General features: G+C 35.7%; 1 protein-coding gene across 16 annotated transcripts in view; it reads left to right on the forward strand.

The window, feature by feature from the left end:
• Window positions 1–25,894, forward strand: part of NAALADL2 (N-acetylated alpha-linked acidic dipeptidase like 2) — a 1,364,432-nt gene that overhangs the window by 998,330 nt on the left and 340,208 nt on the right. For 10 of the 16 annotated variants that reach the window (XM_063704380.1, XM_063704381.1, XM_063704382.1 and 7 more), the window contains 2 exons: window positions 8,996–9,139; window positions 25,202–25,294. In XM_063704380.1, coding sequence (XP_063560450.1) covers window positions 8,996–9,139; window positions 25,202–25,294 — 237 coding nt within the window. The remainder of the gene's footprint in view (window positions 1–8,995; window positions 9,140–25,201; window positions 25,295–25,894) is intronic. The other 6 variants (XM_063704390.1, XM_063704385.1, XM_063704386.1 and 3 more) reach the window with 1 other exon arrangement.

The following is a 25,894-nucleotide window of genomic DNA, read 5'->3' on the forward strand; positions in this document are numbered from 1 at the left end:
CTAGGCTTGATAGAAAATGGTAATATTTATAACAGTGGGCTGTAAGATACGGAAATAATAAAGGATCAGCTGTATTCACAAGGACAACAAAATGACTAACCAATTTAGTGTACTGGTCATTTCAGAAAAATAACTGTAAATTTAGTGAGCTAAAATAAAAATGAAAAAACATTTGTGCTAGTTATTTAATGGTCTGATTTCTGTCAAAGCGGCAGCCCTCTGGAGAAAGTCAAATAAAATGTTCCAGGATAACATCACTGGTATCAGTTTGTTCAATTGATGTTTGGGTCATTTTCATAAAAGTGCAGCAGAAAATGTGTTTCAAAATCTCAGTTTTTTCAGCTCTGATTGTTCGGTTATCTGGTAAGTCCACAGTGTTAATACTTTAAGTTTGTCCGTCTTTTATTATAATGAATTATAATAGTTAAAAACCAAGAAATGAAAAATGTAAGTCAAGTCACTTAGCTATTGTGATATTTAATCATGGCTGAAATAAAGTGTTATAAATGCAATTTTTATCTTTGCACCACCAAGTTTATTTTTGAGGAAAAGACAAAAACAAAACCAAGTGCTCTCTGACCATCTGATTATTCATTTATTTATGTATTTATGTATTTATTTTTATTTTGATAGGTTTTTGGGGAACAGGTGGTGTTTGGTTATATGAATAAGTCCTTTAGTGGTGATTTCTGAGATTTTGGTATACCCATCACCCGAGCAGTGTACATTGTACCCAGTGCGTAGTCTTTTATCCCTCACCCTCTACCATCCTTTCCCTCAAGTCCCCAAAGTCCGCTGTATGATCCTTATGCCTTTGTGTCCTCATAGCTTCACTACTACTTATGAGTGAGAACAGATGATGTTTGGTGTTCCATTCCTAAGTCACTTAACTTAGAATAATGATCTCCAATTCCATCCCAGTTGCTGCAAATGCCATTATTGTGTTCCTTTTTATGGTTGAGTAGTATTCCGTGGTATACACATACCATATTTCCTCATTGATTGATGGGCATTTGGGCTGGTTCCTTATTTTTGCAGTTGTGAATTGTGTGGCTATAAACATGCATATGCAAGTATTTTTTTTTTATAATTACTTATTTTCCTCTGGGTGGATACTCAGGAGTGGGGTTGCTGGATAAAATGGTAGATATATTTTTAGTTCTTTAAGGAATCTCCATACCGTTTTCCATAGTGGTTGTACTAGTTTGCATTCCCACCAACAGCGTACAAGGGTTCCCTTTTCACCACATCCATGCCAACATCTATTTTTTTTAATATTTTGATTATGGCCATTCTTGCAGAAGCCAGGTGGCATCGCATTGTGGTTTTGGTTTGCAGTTCCATTATCATTAGTGATGTTGAGCATTTTTTCATATTTGTTGGCCATTTGTATATCTTCTTGTGAAAAATGTTTTTTCATATCGTTAGCCCACTTTTTGATGGGATTGTTTGTGTTTTTCTTGTGTTTCTTGTGTTTGTGGTTTTTTTTTTCTTTTTTTTTTTTTTTGATGATTTGTTTGAGTTCCTTGTAGATTCTGGATATTCGTACTTTGTTAGATCTATAGATTGCAAAGATTTTCTCCCACTTGGTGGGTTGTCTGTTCACTCTGCTGATTGTTTCTTTTGCTGTACGGAAGCATTTTAGTTTAATTAAGTTTTATCGATTTATCTTTGTTTTTGTTACATCTGCTTTTGGGTTCTAGGTCATGAAGTCTTTGCCTAAGCCAGTGTCTAGAAGGGTTTTTTCCAACATTAGCTTCTAGAATTTTTATGGTTTCAGGACTTAGATTTAATTTGGTTCATCTTGAGTTGATTTTTGTATAAGATGAGAGATGAGAACCCAGTTTTGTTATTCTACATGTGGCTTGCCACTTACCCCAGCACCATTTGTTGAATACGGTGCCCTTCCCCACTTTTCGTTTTTGTTTTCTTTGTTGAAGATCAGTTGACTGTAAGTATTTGGCTTTATTTCTGGGTTCTCTATTCTGTTCCATTGATCTATATGTCTGTCTTAATACCAGTATCATGCTGTTTTGGTGACTATGGCCTTATAGCATAGTTTGAAGTCAGGTAAGGTAATGCCTCCAGATTTGTTCTTTTTGCTCAGTCTTGCTTTGGCTATGCAGGCTCTTTTTGGTTCCATATGAATTTTAGAATTGTTTTTTTCTAGTTCTGTTAAGAATGATGGTGGTATTTTGATCGAAATTATATTGAATTTGTAAATTGTTTTTGGCAGTATGATCATTTTCACAAGATTGATTCTACCCATCCATGATCATAGGATGTGTTTCCATTTGTTTGTGTCATCGATGATTTCTTTCAGTAGTGTTTTGTAGATTTTCTTGTAGAGGCCTTTCACCTCCTTGGTTAAGTATATTCCTAAGTATTTAATTTGTTTTGCAGCTATTGTAAAGGGGGTTGAGTTCTTGATTCGATTCTCAGCTTGGTTGCTGTTGGTGTATAGCAGGGCTACTGATTTGTGTACATTTATTTTTTAATCCTGAAACTTTGCTGAATTCATTTACCCGTTCTATGAGCTTTTTGGATGAGTCTTTAGGGTCTCCTACTTATATGATCATGTCATCAGCAAAGGGCGACAGTTGGCTTCCTTTTTAACAGTTTGGATGTCCTTTATTTCTTTCTCTTGTCTGATTGCTCTGGCTAGGACTTCCTCTATGTCCATTTCAAATTTGTTATTTAGAAATAGCTTATAAAGAGACATGTTAATCATTTTGAAGGAGACTGAGAACTGTTGATTTGTGGTTTACTGATATAGTTAATTTGGGGAAGGGTGAGAAAATACAGTTTTTATTCTTTTCATTTTTCTTTTTATGTATTAGTCATTTTATAAACTATATAAATTACACTATAAAAAATATACCATTGGCTCTCCATATCCAGGTGTTTCACATCCATGGATTCAACTAACTACAGATTGAAAGTATTTGGGAAAAAAAAATCCCACGAAGTTCCAAAAAGCAAAACTTGAATTTTCTCCGTGATGAGTACTATGTTGAATTCATGTGAATTAAATGATATGTAGGCATTGTATTAGGTATTATAAGTAATTTAGAAATGCTTTAAAGTATATAAGAAAATGTGGATAGGTTACATGAACATACTAGGCCAATTTATTTAGGAGACTCGAGCATATGCAGAATTTGGTGTCCACAAGGGCTCGCAGAACCGATTGCTGGCAGGTACCAAGGGACGACTACGTAATGATTTACGCCAGTGCTGATCTAATGTGCATACAAATCACCTGGGGATCTTGATAGACTACAGATTCTGATTCAGAAGACCTGGGGTGGGACCTGGGATTCTACATTCCTAGTAAGTCCTCGTTCATGCAGATGCTGCTTGTCTGAGGACTACACATTGAATAGGAAGGATCTATGCAACATTGAGTGAGTAGCAAGGATCTCATGTTCACACACACACACACGAGGTGCACAGGGTTGAGTTATGTGTACTCCTAAATTCTGAAGTTGTGTTATTCTTCTCATTCACCATCATCATTAAAACACACCAGACCCCTCTTTTATTTAACCAGCACATTTTTATCTTATCTAACCTCTCAGTGCTTTCATCTCAGCGTGTGAGATTTCTCATCTCTGAAGTTTTATCTTCCCTGATGCTGTTTGGCTAATTGGCACTTGAACACACTGACTTTTCTTTATTTATATTTTTATTTTTTTTTATTTTTTTGAGATGGAGTCTCGCTCTTTTGCCCAGATTAGAGTGCAGTGGTGCAATCTCAGCTCACTGCAACTTCCGCCTCCCAGATTCAAGCGATTGTCCTGCCTCAGCCTCCTCCTGAGTAGCTGGGACTACAGGCGCATGCCACCATGCCCAGCTAATTTTTGTAATTTCAGTACAGATGGGGTTTCACCATGTTGGCCAGGCTGTTCTCGATCTCCTGACCTCAGGTGATCCATCCTCCTCGACCTCTCAAAGTGCTGGGATTACAGGCGTGAGCCACCACACCTGACCAACACTGACTTTTCAATTAGGTTTAAAAGTATCCTATCTTCTCACACATATCAAAAAAAAAAAATATATATATATATATATACTGGTTACTAACAGAGCATATTTTCTTTACACAGCCAACCAGATGAGATTGAAGTGGGCATCAACAGTTTGAAAAAGCGTGAAACAGAATTAAGGATGTACAATTAAAACACAACTTACTTATTTTAATGCTAATTTCTTCTAAATTTCACCCACAGTAACTTTGGCTCTATGGCTCTGAACTAATATACTATTTTTATTTCAGTAGTGAAGACACTTTGGTGTCACCTTGGTAGAGATGACAATAGTATCGTAGTGAAATTATTTATTTGTAACATTTCAAACAGTGAGTCAATGACGGAGTCAGGCTTAGGACTTTATCCAGTTTTCTCATTATACTATGCACATGTAGCATTGAATCAGGGATTGAATTATTGATGTAATGGGTCTGTTTGAGTCTTTATCTGGATTACAAAGAGTGCATAACGTGAACAGAGAATTAGCTAGCTACTAAAATAAAAGTTGGTCCCCCTCAGTCTTTATGAAACATAAACAAGGTACAGAGTATGATATAAATGCTGCAAGCTGAAAGTTAAAGTGCTAAAATGTAGTGTCGCAGTCTTTTTTGTATGGTATCCTTTCTTTCGAGGCACATAATCCATTTAATTTTCATCTCATATCTAATGGATTCTTATAGTTCATAAATATGCTTTAAAATATCACTGAATAAAAATAGTACATGTGTTTATCTTTGTTCAAAACCTCTTAATAATGTAAGAAAATAAAACTCTTCTCTCAGCTCTTCTTCAATAGACATAGGTTTGTTTTAAAAATAACTTCTGTCTATAATTTAATCTTAGTGTCGTGTAAAGTCCTGCTTTTAGTATCTGCTCTCAGAAGTGAACTGTTTGTCAAATTTCCATTAAGCTGAAGGTAAAAAATTAATGAGGCACTTACTTTAGATATTTCAAAACTAATGCAAGTCTATCAGTCATGCAGCACAAAAAAATCAAAGATTTGGGTATGTTCAATTACGGTTTAGGGTTCACTCATATTTAACATTTAAATGTATTGCTTCATAAGCTTAATAGAGCATTCTAGAGAAAAATGGAATGCAGTTATTGATTTTTTATTAACATAAATATATCTTAAAGATGATTTTATTTATTTAAAGACTTTTTATCTACAAAAGTTAATTTTAGGGCAAGGATAATCAGCGAATTGATAGGGATAGACGGGTTTGAAAGTTTATTTAATATGTCTGCTGGGGGAGAGTATTAGTTAGCCAGGGAGAAAGCATAACTATATAGCAAGCATAGAATTATAATTTATTCTTCATACACCAGCTCAATTTTGGCAGGACTCAGAAAACCATTAAGACATAGGCATTAAGATTATTTTTCAAACATTTGTTGATTCTTTTTTCTTCTATGAATTATTGAACTCCTGTTATGTACCTGACAAGGTGCCAGGCATTGTGTATCATACAATGATGTAAGTGACTTGGTCCTTGCTTTCAAGAATTTATAGTTCAGAGGGAACAAACAGTGATTTTACATAGTGATAATGTTAACTGAAAATAGCAAGCATTGCAAAAAAAGGTGCAGATATAACACACAGAGCTGAGGGTGCCAGAGAAAGCTTCACGCAGAAGATGACTTGTAAGTTGGGCTTTGAAGGAACTGAGTACTTTAGACGCATGTGATGCATGAGAAAAACAAGTGAAGTAAGAGGAATGGCTTAAGCAAAAACATGGGGGATGTGGCTCATGGATTATGTAAGGGTATAGCTTAAGATTTTGCTTAAGATGTATGAAGAAAACTGATAGGAAGTAATATTGAAGTATAAGGTTTGGGATCATGAAGGGCTTTGAATGGCAAGCTAAAGAGTTTGGTGTTTGAACTGGGGAGAGGTGCAATCATACAGCGTCTTAAGAAGTTTCCACAATCATGAAAACTTCGAAATGGTAGACAGCACATTGTGCATCAATATTATTTCATTATCTCATGCACATTAAAAGCTCCAAAGGTAATGGCTGAGAGAGAAAACACATACTGGGAAAACCAGATGGCTATCCCAGCGTTTCCCAGCTAGTTTGTACAGACATTGTCTATGCTTTGAAACATGAATCAATTTGTCCTCAAGTGCAGCCAGGAGCAGTAGGAGACTTGAGGCTCATCACTTTTGGCTGAGAGCAGCTTCCTATATCTGAAAATCTCCTTTGGTTTACCTCAGTAGGTTGTACAACTATTAGCATTCTTCTACATAAATTATGCAGGGCCTGGTACCTTGGCATGCCACCTGTGCCGTCTCACAGAGTCCCCTTTCCAAAGGGCCCCACGCTTGATTTAATGCTCTCCTATTGCCATATGGAAATTCTTCATACTTTTTAAACAAGAAGTCCCACATTGTCATTTCACTGTGGGTCCTGCAAATTATATAGCCACTTGTGGTTCCATGAATGTGAAAACTGTTGGGAAATAATGACCTACGCTGTGGTCCGAATGCACTGTTATCTATATAACAGAGCAATGAAATTATGAGGCCGGCACTGCTCTTATATAACAAAATGGATTCTAAGCTTAAATCTTTATTATTTTTTCTTCAAAGCCATGACTTCCACGGCTGCCATAGGCCTAAGCTAAATATAATATTTTAGCCTTGTGGTCTTCCAGATGATAAATTAAGGAAACACTCGTGTAACATATTTTCTTATTTATAATCTACCTCCTCCTGTAGCCTGGATACCAGTATCATCGAGCTCTGCACCCTCTGAAGTCCCGTCAATTAAATTCTGAGAAAAACCGTTAGCACTTATTTTCCCTAATAAAAGTTCTGAAAAATATAGCACTGCATTTGAAAACATCACAGGCTGCCTGATAGAGTCATTCTGTTGGGTATTTCCTTTTCTGAGTCAGTAAAAATATATAAACTGAATAAGTATTCGTTATTTCCTTAAGCATAGTTTGCTCTCTCCATTGTCTCTATTCTATTCGTGTACTTTTTTGTACTTGTGTTATTATAACTGTTTTATCTTATTTTTATTTTTTATTTTTTGAAGTTATAGATTAATTTAGTTCATGTAAATAGTCAAATATTTCTACAGGTTTCATTTATAAAAATGTCACCTTCTCCTCCTCTACCCTGTGTCTCTTCTCTCCTCTCTTTTTAACTCCCCAGGGCAAATATGTAATTGTTTTTAACATCTTTAGTAGCTACTTACCTTTTATATTTACCTTCCTTCTGCTCGGTTATGTGTTGGAGTTTGTTTTTCAGTTTTATCCATTATATTGACTTACCACTTTGAGAGATAGAGACTTAACTTTCACAAGTTTCATGTACATCACTGCCTGACTTTTTCCCTTTTCTCCTTTTTCCTAAAAAGGATCATTTTTGTGTTAAATCAACAGTCATTATTTATATTATTATGACTATGTAAATATTATACATATTGTTCAATGATTAAATTTCTTCTTGCACAACTTTTGGTCCCTTTAAGCTAATAGTTGTCTCCCTTTATAGGTTTCTTATTTTTCTTTATAGCTAGACATTCTTCAAACCCTTACACTCTGATCTTACTGTAAATATTCTCTCAATATGTTAGCACACATCTGGTATTCTCATTAATCTGTTCTTCCTAGAGACCTCCCTCCCCAGCTCTGCTGACTACCTGCCATCATCCTCACTAGGTCTGCTGCCGAGGGGCCAGCCTAGGGTTGCCCTTGGCTGAGATCTCTTACTTAAGGATAACAAAATTAAGTTGAGTTGAAGTTCTGTATATGACTGGGATTTATTGACTGATAAATTTCAATGGAGGATGTTGTGGGTGAGTTGTTTCTTTTATTGATAGACCTGTTTTTGGTATTTTTAGATATTTTCTATTGATCTCATCATATTTGCTAAGAGTGAACCTTCTATTACCCTACCTGGAGAGAAGGTTTCTGTATGCCAAAAGAGAAAACATCTGAGGGGTCCTGGCAATCATGACAACTTTTTTTGGGGGGGGAGGGGGGGACTGTGTCTCACTCTGTCACCCGGGCTGGAGTGCAAGTAGCATGGCCTTGACTCACTGCAACCTCCGCCTCCCGAGTTCAAGCTATTCTCCTGCCTCGGCCTCCTGAGTAGCCGAGATTACAGGCGTGCACCACCATACCCAGCTAAGTTTTATACTTTTATTATGCACGGGGTTTCACCTTATTGGCCAGGCTAGTCTTGAAATCCTGACCTCAAGTGATCCTCCCGCCTTGGCCTCCCAAAGTACTGGGATTACAGCCATGAACCACCGCGCCAGGCCGACACCATCCTCTTTAAAGTGTGATGTTGCTTGCTGTATTTGGTGTCTCCCTGTTCACTCTCTCACTCTCAGTTTTCTGCTGAAGTGAGGAAGGAACAGGCACCCACACTGACTGGGTACATGAGGATTCCAGAGAACAAGCCATTTCACAATCAGAATTGCATCAAATCCTCCTGTTTCTGGTCTCTTTTGCAACCCTACTTTAATAGGTACCTGGTATTGATAATTTCTAACCCTTTCTTTGTTCGGTGGTACAAACAGCATTCTCAGCTTCCCTACTAAGAACTTAGGTTTTAGGTTTCCCCCTCAGGTCTTACATCACTGACACTTACATATCTGCTTTCCAACTAGAATCTTATTACTATCTATTCTCCTGGCCCCTGTACCTTTATGCTTTCTCATTCTTTTGTCATCATTTTAGTGGAGTTTTATGGGACAATGGAGGTAAGTGCATATGTGCAATCTGCCATCTTTAACTAGGATATGTCATTATATTTGGACTAAATTTTTATTAGGTATCTCCAATAATGTTAATAAGTAAACAGGGTATAACTAACGAGTAGATAAACAAGTGAATGAATATAAACTTACCAGTCATAATTTAAATACTTATTACAGATAACTTTTCCTTAAGTGTTTTAAATTTCTGTTTACTAAGGATTATCTTCCTTTGTCTTTTGAATACAGATGAAAGTTTTAGACAAAGCCGATCAAACCTCACCTCTCTATTAGTGCAGCCCATCTCTGCATCCCTCGTTGCAAAACTGATCTCTTCGCCAAAAGCTAGAACCAAAAATGAAGCGTGTAGCCCTCTAGAGCTTCCAAATAATGGTAAAGTATTTAATGTCGTTCTCTGTATTTTACAGTTTTTGAAAAGACCATGATCATTTTTAATCTCCTAAATTGATGTATGTAGGATTATTCTTTTCAAAAACATTGACTTTTGATGAAGTGAGCATTATTTTCTTCTGTGGCTCTTTAGCAGCATGTTTGGAAAGTAATTTTGATAGAGACTGAGAGTTGACCAAAATGAGAGATTAGAAAAAGAAACCATTTTGAACTGCTACAAAGAAAAGTAGCTTTATAAATAAAGCATTTTTGTACATTCATGAAAATCTGCTTAACATAGCTTCCCGGTTTCAGCTTCAGCAGTCTCATTGCCTGCCAAGATTCAGTGGATAGCAGGCAACTATCTGGGGTATGAAGTCTTTTAGTATAAAGCATTAAAGCCTAATTCCTGCAATTGACTAAAAAATCCCTCTGTCTATACGCATCATCGCCCGAGAGATGCTTCTTGTACTGCAGTGCAGTTTGTCAGGCCTTGTTGAACCACGTAGGATGAAACTGAAGTAGTTAAGCTACCTGTGGAGGGATGAAAGCCTTGGGCTGCATCTAGTTCCTGCCTCCAGCCTCAGCATTAGGGTTCTAAAGAAAAGACTCTCTTTACAATTTGTTAAATTTATATCTATTTGCTAGGAACTACACCTTGTGGGCTCTTTTTTGTGTCCAGACCTCTGGGCTCAATAGTCATGTTTTATCTCAACTGTTTTTCTCTTGACAACAAAAGCATACAAAAAAGAAAATATGTTGAAGAAATATGTACAAAAAAAATCTGAATACATTAAGGATTTCTCTGTTAGGGACATGTGCTTTTCAAAATCCTGTAGATTGAGAGCCTCTAAACTGATTACCAATTAAACAAGGTGGGAAAATTAGAAAACAGTAATAAGCCAATGTCCTCAAAGCAGGAGTGCAGAAGCACTCGAGGAGCTTTCTGTTTTGTTTTGTTTTGTTTCTGCCATTTAGTCTGAGCCCAACAAATTGATTTTGGGCTCTATTTGTTAAAATATGTAAACAACACCAAAATAATAGTGTAGTTGTAAGAGGCACTGGACTTGTAAAAGACCATATTTAAGCCCGGATTTAAATAATTAATTAATTCAATACAGAGCCCCCAATACATTCCAGCCACTGTCCTGCCCTCAAGGAACTGACAGTCTCTGTGCTAGCTCCATGCCCTCTCCTATGTCACCTCCCACTGGAAACCTCTATGTCTGCAGCTACAAAAAATAGCTACAACTTTATCATCTTAAATAGTTGTGAGAATCAAAGTATGATATGTGTATCAATTCTTTTTTAAAATTTTTTTGTGTTATATGTTATGTTATATATTTTTTGAGACAAGGTCTTGCTCTGTCATCAGGGCTAGAGTGCAAGTGGCTTAATCATAGCTCACTGCAGCCTCAAACTCCTGAGCTGAAGCAATTCTCCTACCTCAGCCTCCCAAGTAGCTAGGACTACAGGTGTGTGCCACCACACTAGACTAATTTAAAAAGTATATATTTTTGTAGCCACAGGGTCTGGCTAAGTTGCCCAGGCTGGTCTTGAGCTCCCCAGATCAAATGGTCCTCCTGCCTCAGCCTCCCAAGGTGCTAGGATTATAAATATGAGCCACCATAACTGGATTAATTTTTTTGTATGTTGTAAAATGTTACGTAACTATTAAGAAGTATCTTTGTTATCAAATAACTACTTTTTTTAAAAAATGTAGACATGTCTTACTCTATTGCCCAGGCTGGAGTGCAGTGGCATGGTCATGGTTCACTGCAGCCTCAACCCCCTGGGCTCAAGTGATCCTCTTGCTTCAGCCTTCCGAGTAGCTAGGGCTACAGGCACATGACACTACACCCAGCTAACTTTTAAATCTTGTTGTAGAGACAGGATCTTACTATGTTGCCAGGGCTAGTCTCAAATTCCTGGGCTCAAGCAATCCTCCTGCTTGTCTCCTTAAGTGCTGGGATTATAGGCATGAGCCATTGTGCCTGGCCTAACATTAATTTTCTTCTTCTTTTTTTTTTTTTGAGACAGAGTCTCACTCTGTCTCCCAGACTGCAGTGCAGTGGCACAGTCTCGGCTCACTGCAAGCTCCGCCTCCTGAGTTCACACCATTCTCCTGCCTCAGCCTCCCAAGTAGCTGGGACTACAGGTGCCCGCCACCATGCCCGGCTAATTTTTTGTATTTTTAGTAGAGACGGGGTCTCACCGTGTTAACCAGGATGGTCTCGATCTCCTGACCTTGTGATCCGCCCACCTCGGCCTCCCAAAGTGCTGGGATTACAGGCGTGAGCCACCGCGCCCAGCCTTAATTTTCTTCTTAATATGCAGAATAATGTCCTTGCAAAGCAAGATGACACTCTCCAGCTGCATTTCCATAATAAATTAACAACAGGCATGAAGCCTACAAGAAGAGTTGAGAGATACACCCGTGTGAAAGCAAGAAAGATAGGCCTACTTTCTAAGGGATTATGACATATGAAATTGTTCTCATGGATATTGTTGTTTTTTGAAAAATTGGTATTTTTTTTTTAAATTCAAAAAGATATATTTAAATCATTGGGAAGACCTTTCATGTTATAATGAGTTATTTATTTTTTAAAATACAGAATATACATTTAAATTTTCCAAATGCTGATTGAACAGTCTCACTGAGTCTGATAAATCAGTACTGGAAAATCTAAATATATAATTCTATATTAACATATAATCCTACATTAAACTGAATTTAATGTAGGATTATAACCCCTTACCCTAATGTTTTGGACAATAATGCTCATAGTTTTTCTGAGATAATTAAGTTTCCTCATAGATACTATAAGATGCATTAATTATTCACAGTGATGTATATCAGGATGGAACATGAAAAGGATACTGAATGAGGTACTATAATTTTAAGCAATAACAGCAATGCTTATTATTTAAGGATAAAAGAAATAATTTAAAACATATTATAATTATAACATATTGTTAAATTTTCTAAGTATAGCCCTGATCTTTAATGTCAGAAAATCTTCACTCAACAAGTTGGGAATGGGCACATTAAGAATATGTGTGAGAATCCACTAATTATTTATCCTACCCATTTAACCCTTTATGCACACTAATTCAAAATTCTCTAAAATCCAGGCAAAAATGTAATAGAGTTTTTCTACTACCAAATCAAGGACTACATTTAATACTTCTAGTGTTAAAGTGAGTCATTGTTCAAATTTCAGAAATTGAGTCTTGGTCCTGTTTGTCCAGACTTGGATTATCCTTGACCCAATCATCATAATATAGTTGATGTAGTCTGTCAATAGACTTGAGTCAACCAGAATCTATGTCTAGGGATATTGCCAAAGCTACTCATAAAATGTTGATGGGAAATGCTGGCAACAGTTCAAAAAGGGAAATTAGCAAATGGATGTTGAGAAAGCAAATGTAGTTCAAGGATGGTACAAGTCTGGCCAAGACTCAGTTTACAAACTTTAAGTAATGACTTGCTTCATCATTAAAAGTGAACAAGAAACCGTGTAGCTCTGGGATCTTTCTCTAGCCATCTTAAGACCATGGGAATGCATCCTACCTGAAAATAAAGTCAACATAGGAAGGGGTCAGATGAGTAAAGGGGAGAGAAAGATAGAAATAGAGATAGAGAGAAGGTGTGGGGAAAGACGGAGAAAGAGAGAGAGAAAACGAAACCCTTATTTATATGATTAGAGCCCTAAATAAAGCCTTGTCTGAAGCCAAATCTATGGAACTTTTAATATATATGAGTCAATACATTACTCCTTTGTTTCAGCCTATTTATATTTGGTTTTTGGTTAGTTGCAACTAAAAGCTATCTAACTGATACAAACCATAACACTTAAACTAAACAAAAGAATTAAATGCCTTCATGCATGAGATAGGCTCGGCAAATTGAAGTGGACAGCTGGGCATTTGTATCTCTGCGAGAACTAAAAAAAAAAAAAGTATAAGGAATGGAAAAAGAATCATGAGAAAAGTTCCTCCTTAAATAGACTGTTTGCATCGTTTAGATAATTGGATACTGACTCCATTTCATTTTGAATGGTCTTTTTCTTTGTAGACCTGACGCATTCATTCAACGTATTGTCAATATTTGTCTTTGAAGTTCAGTCAAAACATGGAAAGCTTAATTTTCACATATCAATCTGAGCTTGTGGTTAAAATTCATGACTATAATAATTAAAAGGGAAAAAGAAATTTTAAAATCCATTAATGTAATTTAGCGTGAAAAATATAAATGAATCAAGTTAAAAATATATGATGATTCACTTATTTTGAAAAAATAATTGTTTACATGTTGCTTAGAACTTATCAGTGATGACAAAATTTTACATAAATAAATTTGGATGATGTCTCTTCAAGTGGATATTCAAGTGCTATTATTTCCTTATTTCCTATTATTTCCTTATTTACAATTCTATATTTTTATGAAAATTACTTTTATTATTAAAATGACATAGTGTCTAACCGATCATCTTGTTTATAATTTTTACGTATTTCTAATGCATTTTGAAAATCTATCTTCCTAATCTGTTAGTAGTTACTTGAAACAATGCATTACTAGCATTTCTTGAGTACAAATTTAAAAGCATGTATTGAACATATTATCTACAAGTTGTAGTTACACAAATATTTATTGGCAAATGGTGCCTTTTAGCTTTTCAAGAAATATCTATTAAAAGGAAATGTTAGTACAATTGAATCCAACATTGTGTATTCTTACATATGAAACTAATCAATGTGTTCGGAGCAGCCACAGAATTGCTCCATGTGAGAAGATCCAGTACATTATGCTATTCTCATTAAAGAATGTCTTCAGATTCTCTCTCTCTCTCTCTCTTGCTGTGTCTTTCTCTCCCTCTATCCACCTACCTATCAATTTATCTTGGTAGACAATGGAGTAGTATGATCTTATATGACATGGCTTCCTTTAAGTTCCAACATAACAAATGACAAACCTTTTTGGCTACAACAAAACTAGGTATTTTTTAGTAGGCCTTAAAAGAAAAAAAAGAAAGGGAAAACTAAAAACTTGTTTTTGAGCAGAGTGGGCTTTAATAATATTGATTAGGCTTTTCCAATCAACATGGAGGAAAATATTCAGAAGAAATGGGGAAAATTTTAATTTGTGCAGATAGCTTCTATATAGCATGCATATAGATATGATGGCTGTTCTTTATCTGAATAATTCAGGGAGCTAGAACTCTTTACGAAGAACTGATATGTGTGGAGACAAATGCCAGATCAACTGTCTTCACGCAGTCAGTTACATAGTGAACCTAGGAGTCTGAGGTAGGAGCTGATAACGGAGTATTTCGTAGAACTAAAGATCAACATTCATGAGCTGCCAGTCTGAAGTCCTTGGACAAAAGGAAAAAGAGCTTCAGAATTCACTTTGAAGGACTGTTCATCAGGGATCTTAAATGGAGTGAGCGTAGGGGGGAACCTATTGTCCAAAGTCCACAGAAAGTAGAGTCAATTCTCTGTTTCCTGGGGAGTGCAGGCTGGGCTTACCAAAGGTGACGCAGATCTGACATTCACCCAGAACTTCTCAAGTTTCCAGGATTCTGTCTCAACAGTTTTGATTTTAGAAATGATTCAGCTGGGATACAGTCTAGAGTTTTTGTTTGTTTGCTAAAAGACTTAAAGACAACCTGAGATGTACACTTGGAAGCAAAATTACTTTAACAAGTGTTTTCTACTTTTTCAATATTTCTCAACGATTTTACAGCTTCTTATATTCTTAGCATATCATTTTTCAAATACCTGTCACTTTTTACAAATTATAGAAATTCCAACTAAACTTTGGAGTTTATATGTGTGATAAAATCCACTAGCGTACACCCTATCTTTATATTTTTATGTTATGGACCAACACTGTCATTTACTAAACAAAAACTTGCACAGATTCCTCACTGCCTTTGTGTTTCTGTATTCTGCTATTCCTTGCAAGTATCCAATATTTCTCCTTATTATTCTGTTCAGTGTTATCCAAATATGTCTTGCATGTCTGTGTCTCTAAGTTGTAAAGGCCCATTACCCTCTAAATTCTTAAGGTTCAGTGCAAGTGTTATATTCTCCACCAAAAGCTCTTTAGGGTTTCATTCAAGTTGGACGTAGCCTCTCTTTATGACTCTGTCATGCATTTGGCACTTGTATGTTATTTGGCATTATGATATGATATTCTTCCGAGAATATCATAAGCAGAGCATAAGCAACTGAATTTTCATTAGAATATGTTGTTTCCTCTTCATAATTCAATTATTTGCGGTCTTCTTTATGGTTCAGGGTATCATCAGTGTTCTATGAGTATTTGAAATGAATGTACGCTGTGTAATTGTCTATTCTATACATGCCACTTAGACTAAGTTCCTTAATCAGGTTGTTCAAATATTCTGTGTATTATTCATGTTAAAATCTCCTACTGTGAATATAAATTTGTCCATTTTCCCTTGTAGTTAGTCAATTTTCACTTTATATGTTTTGAGATTATTTCTTCGGTGTTTATAAATTCAAATATATCATATCTTCCGGAATAGTTGAACCACTTATCACATGAAGTGATATTCCTTATGTGTAGTAATTCTTGTTTTAAGTTTGAGTGTTAATTTTGTAGCACTATTTGTATTAGTATCTTTATGCTACGTATTTTTTGCTTTGAACCTTCCTGTATCTTCCCTTTATATATGTCTCATTAATAGCAAATAATTTCCAATTTAAATGCAATCTGATAGTCTTTTAATAGGAGCATTTGGTCCCTTTCATTTAATGTGATTCATATGTACCTAGGCTTACAGTTTTCATCTTAATTAGGGTTTCTTCTTTGAATCACATATTGTTTTCCTTGAGTTTTATTTTTTCTTTAGATTTAGATGTTTGCCATTAAATTTTTCTCTCTACTATTTAGAAGTTATAAATACATTTTGTATTCTTTTATAATTAATCTAAGAAATTACAACTTCTTAGAGATGCCATGCCCCTGCTCTGCTTAATGTCAGGTAACTTTCTTTGCAGTCTCTTGGGAGGGAGGGGGAAGTTCAGAACTTTAGGGTTCCTACTTTATAGAGGAAGAATCTTTTTTTAGAACCACCTTCTTCATCCCAGTTTTGGTAAGCCCAGGACTTTGTCTTCTGACCTTTGCATCTCACGAGGCCATCAGTATTAAAGGGTTCTCTTTGTTTACCAAATTCCCTTAGGTTGAAGATAGCCTCATAGTTTTATTTACCTGGGTTCCCATCACAACTTAAATTTTGACCTAGTAAGTTCTTAATTTCTTGCTAATTCTTAGATGCTGTTAACAAGATTTGTTTTGTATTTTATTTGGCATTATAAGTTATTATCAGTGAGTGGATTAATCTGATATCCTAGCCCACCATATTTTTAGTAAAGAAAATCTTCTCTTCCTTTCCATCCATTTATTTCCTGGCAGCAAACATGGACTCGGAAAATTGTGTAGACTGATTGGCATATAAATCAGGTTTTCATCAAGAAAAAAAGGATACACTAAAAAATGTGCAATTTAAGAGAATTTAACCAAGTGCTTATGCACATGGTGTGGACAGGTAAAGCAAAACAGAAAAGGGATACCATTGCTACTGCCTCTAAACCAGGTCTAGTAATTGCGACTACTGTAAACCTGAAAGGGCAAGAAGAGAGAGCAGTTGTAGGACCAGGCAAGTACTTTAGCTGTAAGAGAAGAGCTGTGGCTTTTAGTCAAGCAGAGTTGTCACTGCATAAAGTGGACAGCCAGGGAGGGTACTGGAAAATAAATACTCCAGTCTTTCCCTTAACCCAACCTGCTGGCCTCTTGTTGATGCCTTCAATTGGGTAAACGAAACCCGAAGCCAAAGAATAAAAGAACCAGGTAGATGTAGTTCTTAGAGGTACTTCTCCTGGGGTAAGGTTAATGGAGGGTAGCAAATAGATGTGAATGAACAAATAGAAAATATGCAGCAAAGATAGTGCTTCAGGTGATTAGTCTTCTGATTCATTTTATGATTTATGATTTGTGGAAGTGTTTGGTAGACAGATGAGAAAAAATTGTCAATTTTTACATTTCTGAGGGATACAAAGAGAGTAAAAGTTATTTTTTCTCATATTCGTATTATTTAAAATATCTTCCTAGTTACATAATTTTACTAAATAAAAAGAATACGATTTAATTCAATGTTAATTGTTTTTCCAAAAGTATGCAAGCTCACATGAGTACTTACACATATGGATGTGAAAATGTGTACGCATGTATTAGACAATCAGGGGATAGCTATATGTAATTGAAAGTTTACAAGTTATGATGGCAGAGAATCAAAAGCAGTTTATATTCAGATTTTCCGGCAAACAGTTGGCATTTAGGAAAGATAGCTGCAGACCACAGCATCTCAATCATCAAAACTGTGCCTCTAGAACAGATTCTAGTCACAGTGAGGATCAGGAAAATTAAGAAAATGAAAGAACAATCTGGAAGTCCAATCCTAGAAGAAGTTATTTTCTAGAGCCAGGTGGACAAGAAAGGGACTCAAGTATATATAATCGGACAAATATTCAATTAAACTTAGAGACTCTGGAAGAACTATGCCTAGGAAACTAACAAATGCTTAATTATTGGAATTGAGACTCAGAGTTAGCAGCAAGTGTTATTCTTCAAATCTCTTTAAATAAGATTGGAATTTTTTCTAGATACTTGGTATAATTATTCACAATACAGGTGAAAATGAAGCTTTGTTAGTTATCACGGAAGAAGAAGATTGGGAACCAATTAATCTGGCTCTTAATAATTGCAACAAAAATGCAAGACAGAATTGTCTCTGGACCATAAAATTGGCAGCAGTTATTTTTCTCTGCACATGATGAAATTAAGGGATAGAGAGAGGCAGCTATTTCATGTCTCTTAGCTCTGACACCCCTCATCCTATTTGAATACAAATGTTCTCTGAGTGGAACACATTTTTATATCTTGAAATCTTTTAAACTTCACATGTCGTAATTAAAGCTGTCATCAAATTTTACATGAAAGGCAGAAATTGGTAAATGTGAGCTGGAAATGTAATTTTTAACTACCAATACACACACACACACGCAGCAATTTTTTTGAATAATTAACTGCCCCTAAATGTTCTCCAGGAGTTTCTAATTACAACTTTCAACGGTGAATTTTTTTTAAATCTTGAAATAAATGTACAGAAAGTTGTAATAGTAAAAGTATTTTTTCTTAACTACTCAAGAGCAAATTACAAACATAGTGAATATCTCTGACTTTGTCAGTGAATCATCTGACAAACAATGACATACTCCTACACAGATGACGCAACCATCACAATCAGAAATTAATCATTGATACATTACTACCATGCATTCCACAGACTCAATTAAACATTTTCCATTTTTCCCAGTAACATCCTAAATTACAATAGGGTCCAAACTAGGCACATGTATTGCATCAAGTTGTCAAATCCTCCATTTCCTTCAACCTGGAAGAGTTTCTGTCTTTTCTTGACTTCCTTTGCTTTGCTACCTTTGAAGACTCCATACCAATTATCTACAGTATTGTCCCTCCAATCTGGGTCTATCTGATGTTATCTCATGAGGATATTCAAGCTCTGAATCTTTAACAGTAATACTACAGAGTGAGACTATGTTTTTCCTATTGCATTTTATGAGCTGGTGCATGATATTACCATGTACCAGGGAAAAATTTGTTCCCCTGTTTGTAATCATTTGCTGCCATTACTCCCTCCACAATGGATCCAACGTTCGTCACTGTCTAATATGGGCTATTCACCCTACATCAAATGTTCTACCTGCCCCTACCACGATGTAGTTAACTTCCTTACTCTACTCAGGCTCTAACAAGGTATGTTTTTCAGCTCTTAAAAGCAGATGTCCTTCTCACTCTGCTTCAGTTTGTCCCATCTCTAGTGATGCTACTACCTTTGATCACTTGATTAAGGTGGTGGCTGCCAGGTCTCCCTATTGAAGTTACTTTATATTTTTTTTCTTTTATACTCAGTAAGCATTTGAAATCATGTAGCATACTGCCCCAAACCACTGCTACCTTTAGCCACTAGTATTTGTGTTCACTGATACGTGTTGCCCAGTCATTTCTATGATGATGCCAATGGTGACTTTCCAACTTCCTTTTTTTATTTTGTGTTTAAGACAGTTTCACTCTGTCACTGCAGTGCAGTGGCACCATTTTAGCTAAGTGCAGCCTTGAACTCTTTGGCTCAAATGATCCTCTTGCCTCAGTCTCTGAGTAATTAGGACTAGAGGCATGCACCACCATGTCTGGCTTATTTTTTTTTTTTTTTGTAGAGACAAGATCTTGCTATGTTGCTCAGGCTGGTCTCAAACTCTTGGCCTCAAGGGATCCTCCCAAAGCTTTAGGATTACAGGCATGAGCCACCACTTCCAGCTGTAATTTTATCATCTTTACACTTATTAGTTGAAATTCCACTGTAAAGAAGAGATTTTTTCCTTTTTTCTATTCATTTCTTGGTATGATTTTTTTAATTTACACATGCCAGTATTGAGTCATTACTTAATTAGGATTTATATTCATAATAGATTCAATAGGTTATAAACCAGTACTATTTGTTTCTTAATACTCAAATTGTCAAATGTTAGGCAGTAATAGCAACTTCAGCTGGGTTCTGTGTCCTTTGACATGTACTCATTATTCTTCATGTATTTCTTCAGTTTTTGGCACCATAAGACGTACCAAATCATCTTGTACTTTTCCTGTGCCAGCTGTTATCAGCCAATTCTCCAAAGACTCTAGGTCCTTTGGGTGGAGGATAGTGTCTAGAAAACCAGATCTGGATTCATCTATTGCTATTGAAGTGTTGTTTCTCTCCATACTACTCAGTGAACAAAACTAGGAAAATATAGTTACATTTTAATATTACATTTGTATGTAACTATATAAAAATATATCTATACACTCAGATTTATATCTGTATTTACTTTTAAATCTATATGCACGGGTGTTATACACACACATACACACGGTTTTGTATATATGTGTGTTCTCATGGATATATATATATATATATATACAATCAAAAACATATATAGCTATGTTCTCATGGTTTATATATATAAATATATAAATTCATATAAATTCATATGTTCTCTTGGTTTTATATATAATATATAATTAAAATATATTAAATTTTATAATTTAAATATAAATATAATGAAAATAAATTATATATATATAAAACCATGAGAACATATCAATATCGAGTTTTATTTATCTTTCCATGTTTGTAAATCTTTTCTCTAGCAGTTAGAAATTGCCTTCACATTAAATGGAATATATTTACTTAGGTAATTAGATCCTCTGCATGTAATCCATTGATGCCATTACTCCCTTCACAATGGACCCAGCCCTAGGCACTGGTACATACAGGCTATTCACTCTATATCAAATGTTCTGTCTGCCCCTACCACAATGTGGTTAACTTCCTCACTCCACCCAGGCTCTAACACTATATGCTATTCAGCTCTTAAATGCAGATGGCCTTCTCACTTTGCTTCAATGGCTTATCTCATTGCACTATTTCCCCTGGTAGTTGCTTTCCTCCTCATATTCAGGCCTTCTCACACACAGGTACACATGTGCACACGCACACACACTTAGACACTATCCCCACCATCCTTGGGCCCTGATATACCATGCTGGACCACAGGCCAAAATAACTAGATCCTGAGGTCCACAACCACCATAAAAGAAAATTAGCACAACAAATACATATACCACCCAAAGTTACCATATTGGAACACATGGTATAAGAATTTAAAATAAGGATTAAAGTTAAACTCAAAAAGAGAATAAAATATGTTAGCAATATAAAACAAAAATCAGAAAACATTTTAAAAAATGAGAGGAAATAATAGGTATGGAAAATAAGATAACTGAAAGAAATATAGTAATAGGGTGGGTAGATAGATACAGGCATAGATAGATGTAACTGAAGAATAAATTCAAGAGCTAGAAGATCAGATTGACCTTCTAGATCCAGAGAGCCGTAGAAAAGGATAAATAGAGAAATACAAAAGTACGACTAAAATATACAGTCGATTAAAATGGAGTTCTAGAAACAGAAGAAGAAAAAAATGGGAGAGAGAAAATGGTCAAAAAAGTAATAATAATTTTTCCAGAAAAAAAGGAAAAAAAAACCACACCTATATATTTTATAGTTAAATTCAAAAAGCACAAAGAGAAAAATTCTAAAAGTTTCTACGGTGAAAAAGGGTTCAACATTAACAGGTGCTACACTAGGAGGAGACAATCTCTCTAGGTTTTAATTCCACCATCCCTGGGGATTTGGAGGGGGAGACATACCCCAGAGTGCAGGTTTGTTCAAGACTTTTTACAACAGTGCTTCACTCCAGTAGATATGGGAAGGCCTGCTAAACCCAATTTCTGTTCCACTATTTAATCTCTCCTTTTTCATAGTTTGTTCATAATCATACACGTTTTTACCTAAGTTTAATCATTATGTATATCTCTCTGTATTCTTTTCACTTATAGCATATCCATGTTTCTAAATATTCTTTTTACATTTTTAACAGCCACACATTTTATCACAATTCTCTAAGTCATTTCCCTGTTTCAGATGTTTATGTTGTTTTCTGTTATTGCTATTACAGATTATACTACAGAGAGTTGAATTATTCTTGTAGGATAAATTTCTAAGTACAGGATTGCTTTTGTTATTGCTATGAAGAGTAATATTGCCTTACCAACGGATTGTTCAAATTAGCAATGCCAACAGCAGCAGATGTGTCTTTAGAGCAAGTTTATTCAAGACTTTCTGTTATTTATTATTAAAATTTAAAATGTGATCATGGTGCTGACTCTAGTGAAAATAAACAGACTCTATGCATATTTATTTTCAGATGTGAGTATGGAATAATATGAAACAATATGCATCAGGATCAGCACATGCATGAGGATGTAAATGAAGAGATGAAAAGTAGCTTTTTGCTATGTAAATATGTCATTATTTTGACCTAGTCTTTGCCTAGTGATACATAAGGAAGTCCTTCTGTCAGTTGGAAGGATCCAATGTAAATATAGCATTCTTCTCAGAGCAAAAGATTATGTTTATTTTCTTTGACCTCTGTGCTTCTTTTAAATAGTTCTAGACCTCGAGATGTAGAAAGCAGAATAAAATAATTTGAAATCCTTCCATACAAATGTTTAAGATCTCTGAAGGAAATTTAAAAGCAGCTCTCAAAAAATAAAGTAAAATATAACCAAATATACAAAAGCAAAACTGAAGACAGAGTCAACAATCAGAGAAGTAAGCAAAAGAGTTGGAACTCTGTTTGCCGCATATTCAGAAGTTATGGGTCTTGGTAAAATTAGAGTGGGACTATAGCATCCACACTGGGACAAAAGAGATGATCATGTTCCCAAAGAGGCAGGGTGTTGCAGACCCAAAGAGTGCGCAGCAGCAATATTTATTGTAAAGAGCAAAAGAACAAAGCTTCCACAGTGTGGAAAGTGACCGAAGCAGGTTGCTGCTGCTGGCTGGTGTGGCCAGCTTTTATTCCCTTATCTGTCCCCACCCATGTCCTGCTGATTGGTCCATTTTGCAGAGTGCTGACTGGTCCATTTTGCAGAGTGCTGATTGGTGGGTTTACAGTTCTTTAGCTAGATACAGAGCGCTGATTGGTGCATTTTTACAGAGTGCTGATTGGTGCATTTACAATTCGTTAGCTAGACACAGAATGCTGATTGGTGCGTTTTTACAGAGTGCTGATTGGTGCATTTTTACAGAGTACTGATTGGTGCATTTACAATCCTTTAGCTAGACACAGAGTGCTGATTGGTGCATTTACAATTCTTTAGATAGACACAGCTGATGGGGCGTTTTTACAGAGTGCTGATTGGCACATTTACAATCCTTTGTCTAGACACAGAGTGCTGATTGGTGCATTTTTACAGAGTGCTGATTGGTGCATTTACAATCCTTTATCTAGACACAGAGCACTGTTTGGTGCGTTTTTACAGAGTGCTGATTGGTGCATTTACAATCCTCTAGCTAGACAGAAAAGTTCTCCAAGTCCCCACTTGACCCAGGAATTCCAGCTGGCTTTACATCTCAATCCCCTCTCTAATCAGGACACCCCAACAGCTCTTGGGAATTGGGCAATGACCACTCTAGCTACTTCCAGTAAGAATATGATCCAGTAAAAATTAGTGCATGTGTGTGAAAATGGTTATTGTAAATTTTAATCACTATATTAATGCAAGGTAATATTGTAAGTAGTACAGTATACACATTGTGACGTTTTCTCACTGCTAACTTAGACAAAAATATATTGAATTTTAGAAAACCAGAAAAGATTCTTCACCTATATCTGTATCTAAAATAAGCAGGAAAGATCATTGAAAGGTGTAAGGTAAAGAGTCTATAAAATTCACTTATGTGGATCGTTTGGAACAAACCTTGAGCAGGGAATTAGACAAACAGTCAAAACAAACAAACATATGAGCCCAATGCTATGACAATCTTGAAAAGGCAGAACTATGAGTCAATAAAAAGATCAGTGGTTGCTGCCAGGGGTTTCTGGGGAGAGAGGGAGGGAAGCAGGGATGAAGAGGTGGTGCACAGGGGATTTTAGAGTAGTGAAGCCATCCTGTATGATAGTATCATGATGGATATACACCATTATGCATTGTCAAAGCCCATCGAATATACAACACAAAAAGTGAATACCAGTGTAAACTATGGACTTTATGTGTCATTATTGGTCTATCAGGGTAACAAATGTTCCACAGTAATGCAAGACGTTAATAATAGGAGGCTTGGGAGACAGAGGGTATTGGGGAACTGTATGCTTTCTGCTCAGTATTTTTGTAAACCTAAAATGCTCTAAGAAACAAAGTCTATTAATTGAAAAACAAATGAAAATGCATAGTACCTAAATTAAAAGCACAATGCTCAGACTCTACGTAGATTTACTCATTGACAGATAAGGCACTCAGGCATTTTCTAAAGGCCTCTTTACTTTTGTCTTGGTTATTATTTTAATGGATTCAGTATACTGATTTTCCATTTAATTTGTTTGAAAGGGTACATTGAGGGAAAGAAGTAATATATTTATTATTACAATTTCTATCTAGCAGTAAGAAGTGACATTTGTAGGACTGCCAGTATAATGTGGCTAGTTTGCATTACCTGCTTTCAAATGTGCCACGCTCTGCCCTGACACGAACACCTAGCTACTCTTAAACCTCTGCTTTAAGGAAAACTTTAAAGATCCTGTGAACCACTTCCCAACCCAGACTTCTCAGGATCTGTCAAATACAGGATTAACACATTTCATCTGCAGAGACTATGTCAGTTCTGTGACTAGAGTCCCTCCTGATTGGTGTCTTTGCCTTATTTGCAAAATTTTTGAATATCAAACATAAATAGAAAAATTCAAAAAGTTAGAGCGATTAGTACAGATTTAGAATAGAGGTAAGGGACCTACAAACTCAGAAATAAAAACTCTAATATGTGAAAACATGTACAGCTTTAAGAATATTTATCCTTTTATGTTGTATAATGCTTTATTTATCATTTTTAAAGTGTTAATAAAATAGTGAGTCATACTGGAAAGGTTATTGTCCACATGTTCTTTATCTGAAAATAGAAAAGCATTCAATATTCTTTGGAAATATTTTAATCTATTTTTTTCTGTTTTTAAAAATATGAGTTCCCCACATCTCCTGAAGGTCTTCTCAATGCTCTCATAATGAACCCTCATTGTAGAACTCAATGTAAGGTTTAGAAGTGCCTATTTATGGCTCTGAGGTTCAAAGAGGCTAGCAATTGTATCTTAGTCATCATTGCATAACAAACACCTAAAATAGAATCTGTACAAAGTATTGAATAAATATTTGTTGGAAAAAGTATAACTGGCTATCTGAGAACATTCAATTCTGTGGAATTCTTTTGCTGATGATATTGGATAAATAAATTTTAAGGTTTCAAAAATACAATAAAATATAAAGAAACAAAAGTCTTTAAATTTTTATTTTTTCAGAAATAAGAGTCATCAGCATGCAAGTTCAGACAGTCACAAAATTGAAAACAGTTACTAATGTTGTTGGATATGTAATGGGCTTGACATCTCCAGGTAAGTAGGGTTGAAAATTTATAATCTACACTTTATATGAAACTTTACAAGGAAATGCTCTGTAATAATTTAATATTATACTTAAATATCCTACTTGAGATATAACTAGAAATTTGTCCCACTCTTAGAGTAGATCAATTTGAAACTAAGAAGTTGGTCTTCCTTCTCTTTCCTACCGTATCTCTTCTAAAATAAATCTTAGTGGGGAGAGAGAGAGAGAGAGAGAGAGAGAGAGAGAGAGGTGGGGATCTCTCAGGAGGAGATGAAACAAGAAACAGAGTTTAGATTTGGTAAACTGGCATGTTCTAAAAAAGCCAAAGTTTTATTTTTTCTTATACTCACCATAACACCACTGACAATTTTATTTTTATCAAGAAGACATTTTAAAGAATGATTTTCTTTTTCCTCACTGCAGCCTCTGCCTCCCAAGTTCAAGCAATTCTTGTGCCTCATCCTCTTGAGTAGCTGAGACTACAGGCACCCACCACCAAGCCCGGCTAATTTTTCATTTTGTATTTTTAGTAGAGACAGGGTTTCACCATGTTGGCCAGGCTGGTCTTGCACTCCTATCCTCATGTGATCCACCCGCCTTGGCCTCCC

The sequence above is a fragment of the Gorilla gorilla genome, chromosome 2 (genome assembly GCF_029281585.2).
Source record: "Gorilla gorilla gorilla isolate KB3781 chromosome 2, NHGRI_mGorGor1-v2.1_pri, whole genome shotgun sequence".
In the NCBI taxonomy this organism is placed as follows: domain Eukaryota; kingdom Metazoa; phylum Chordata; class Mammalia; order Primates; family Hominidae; genus Gorilla; species Gorilla gorilla.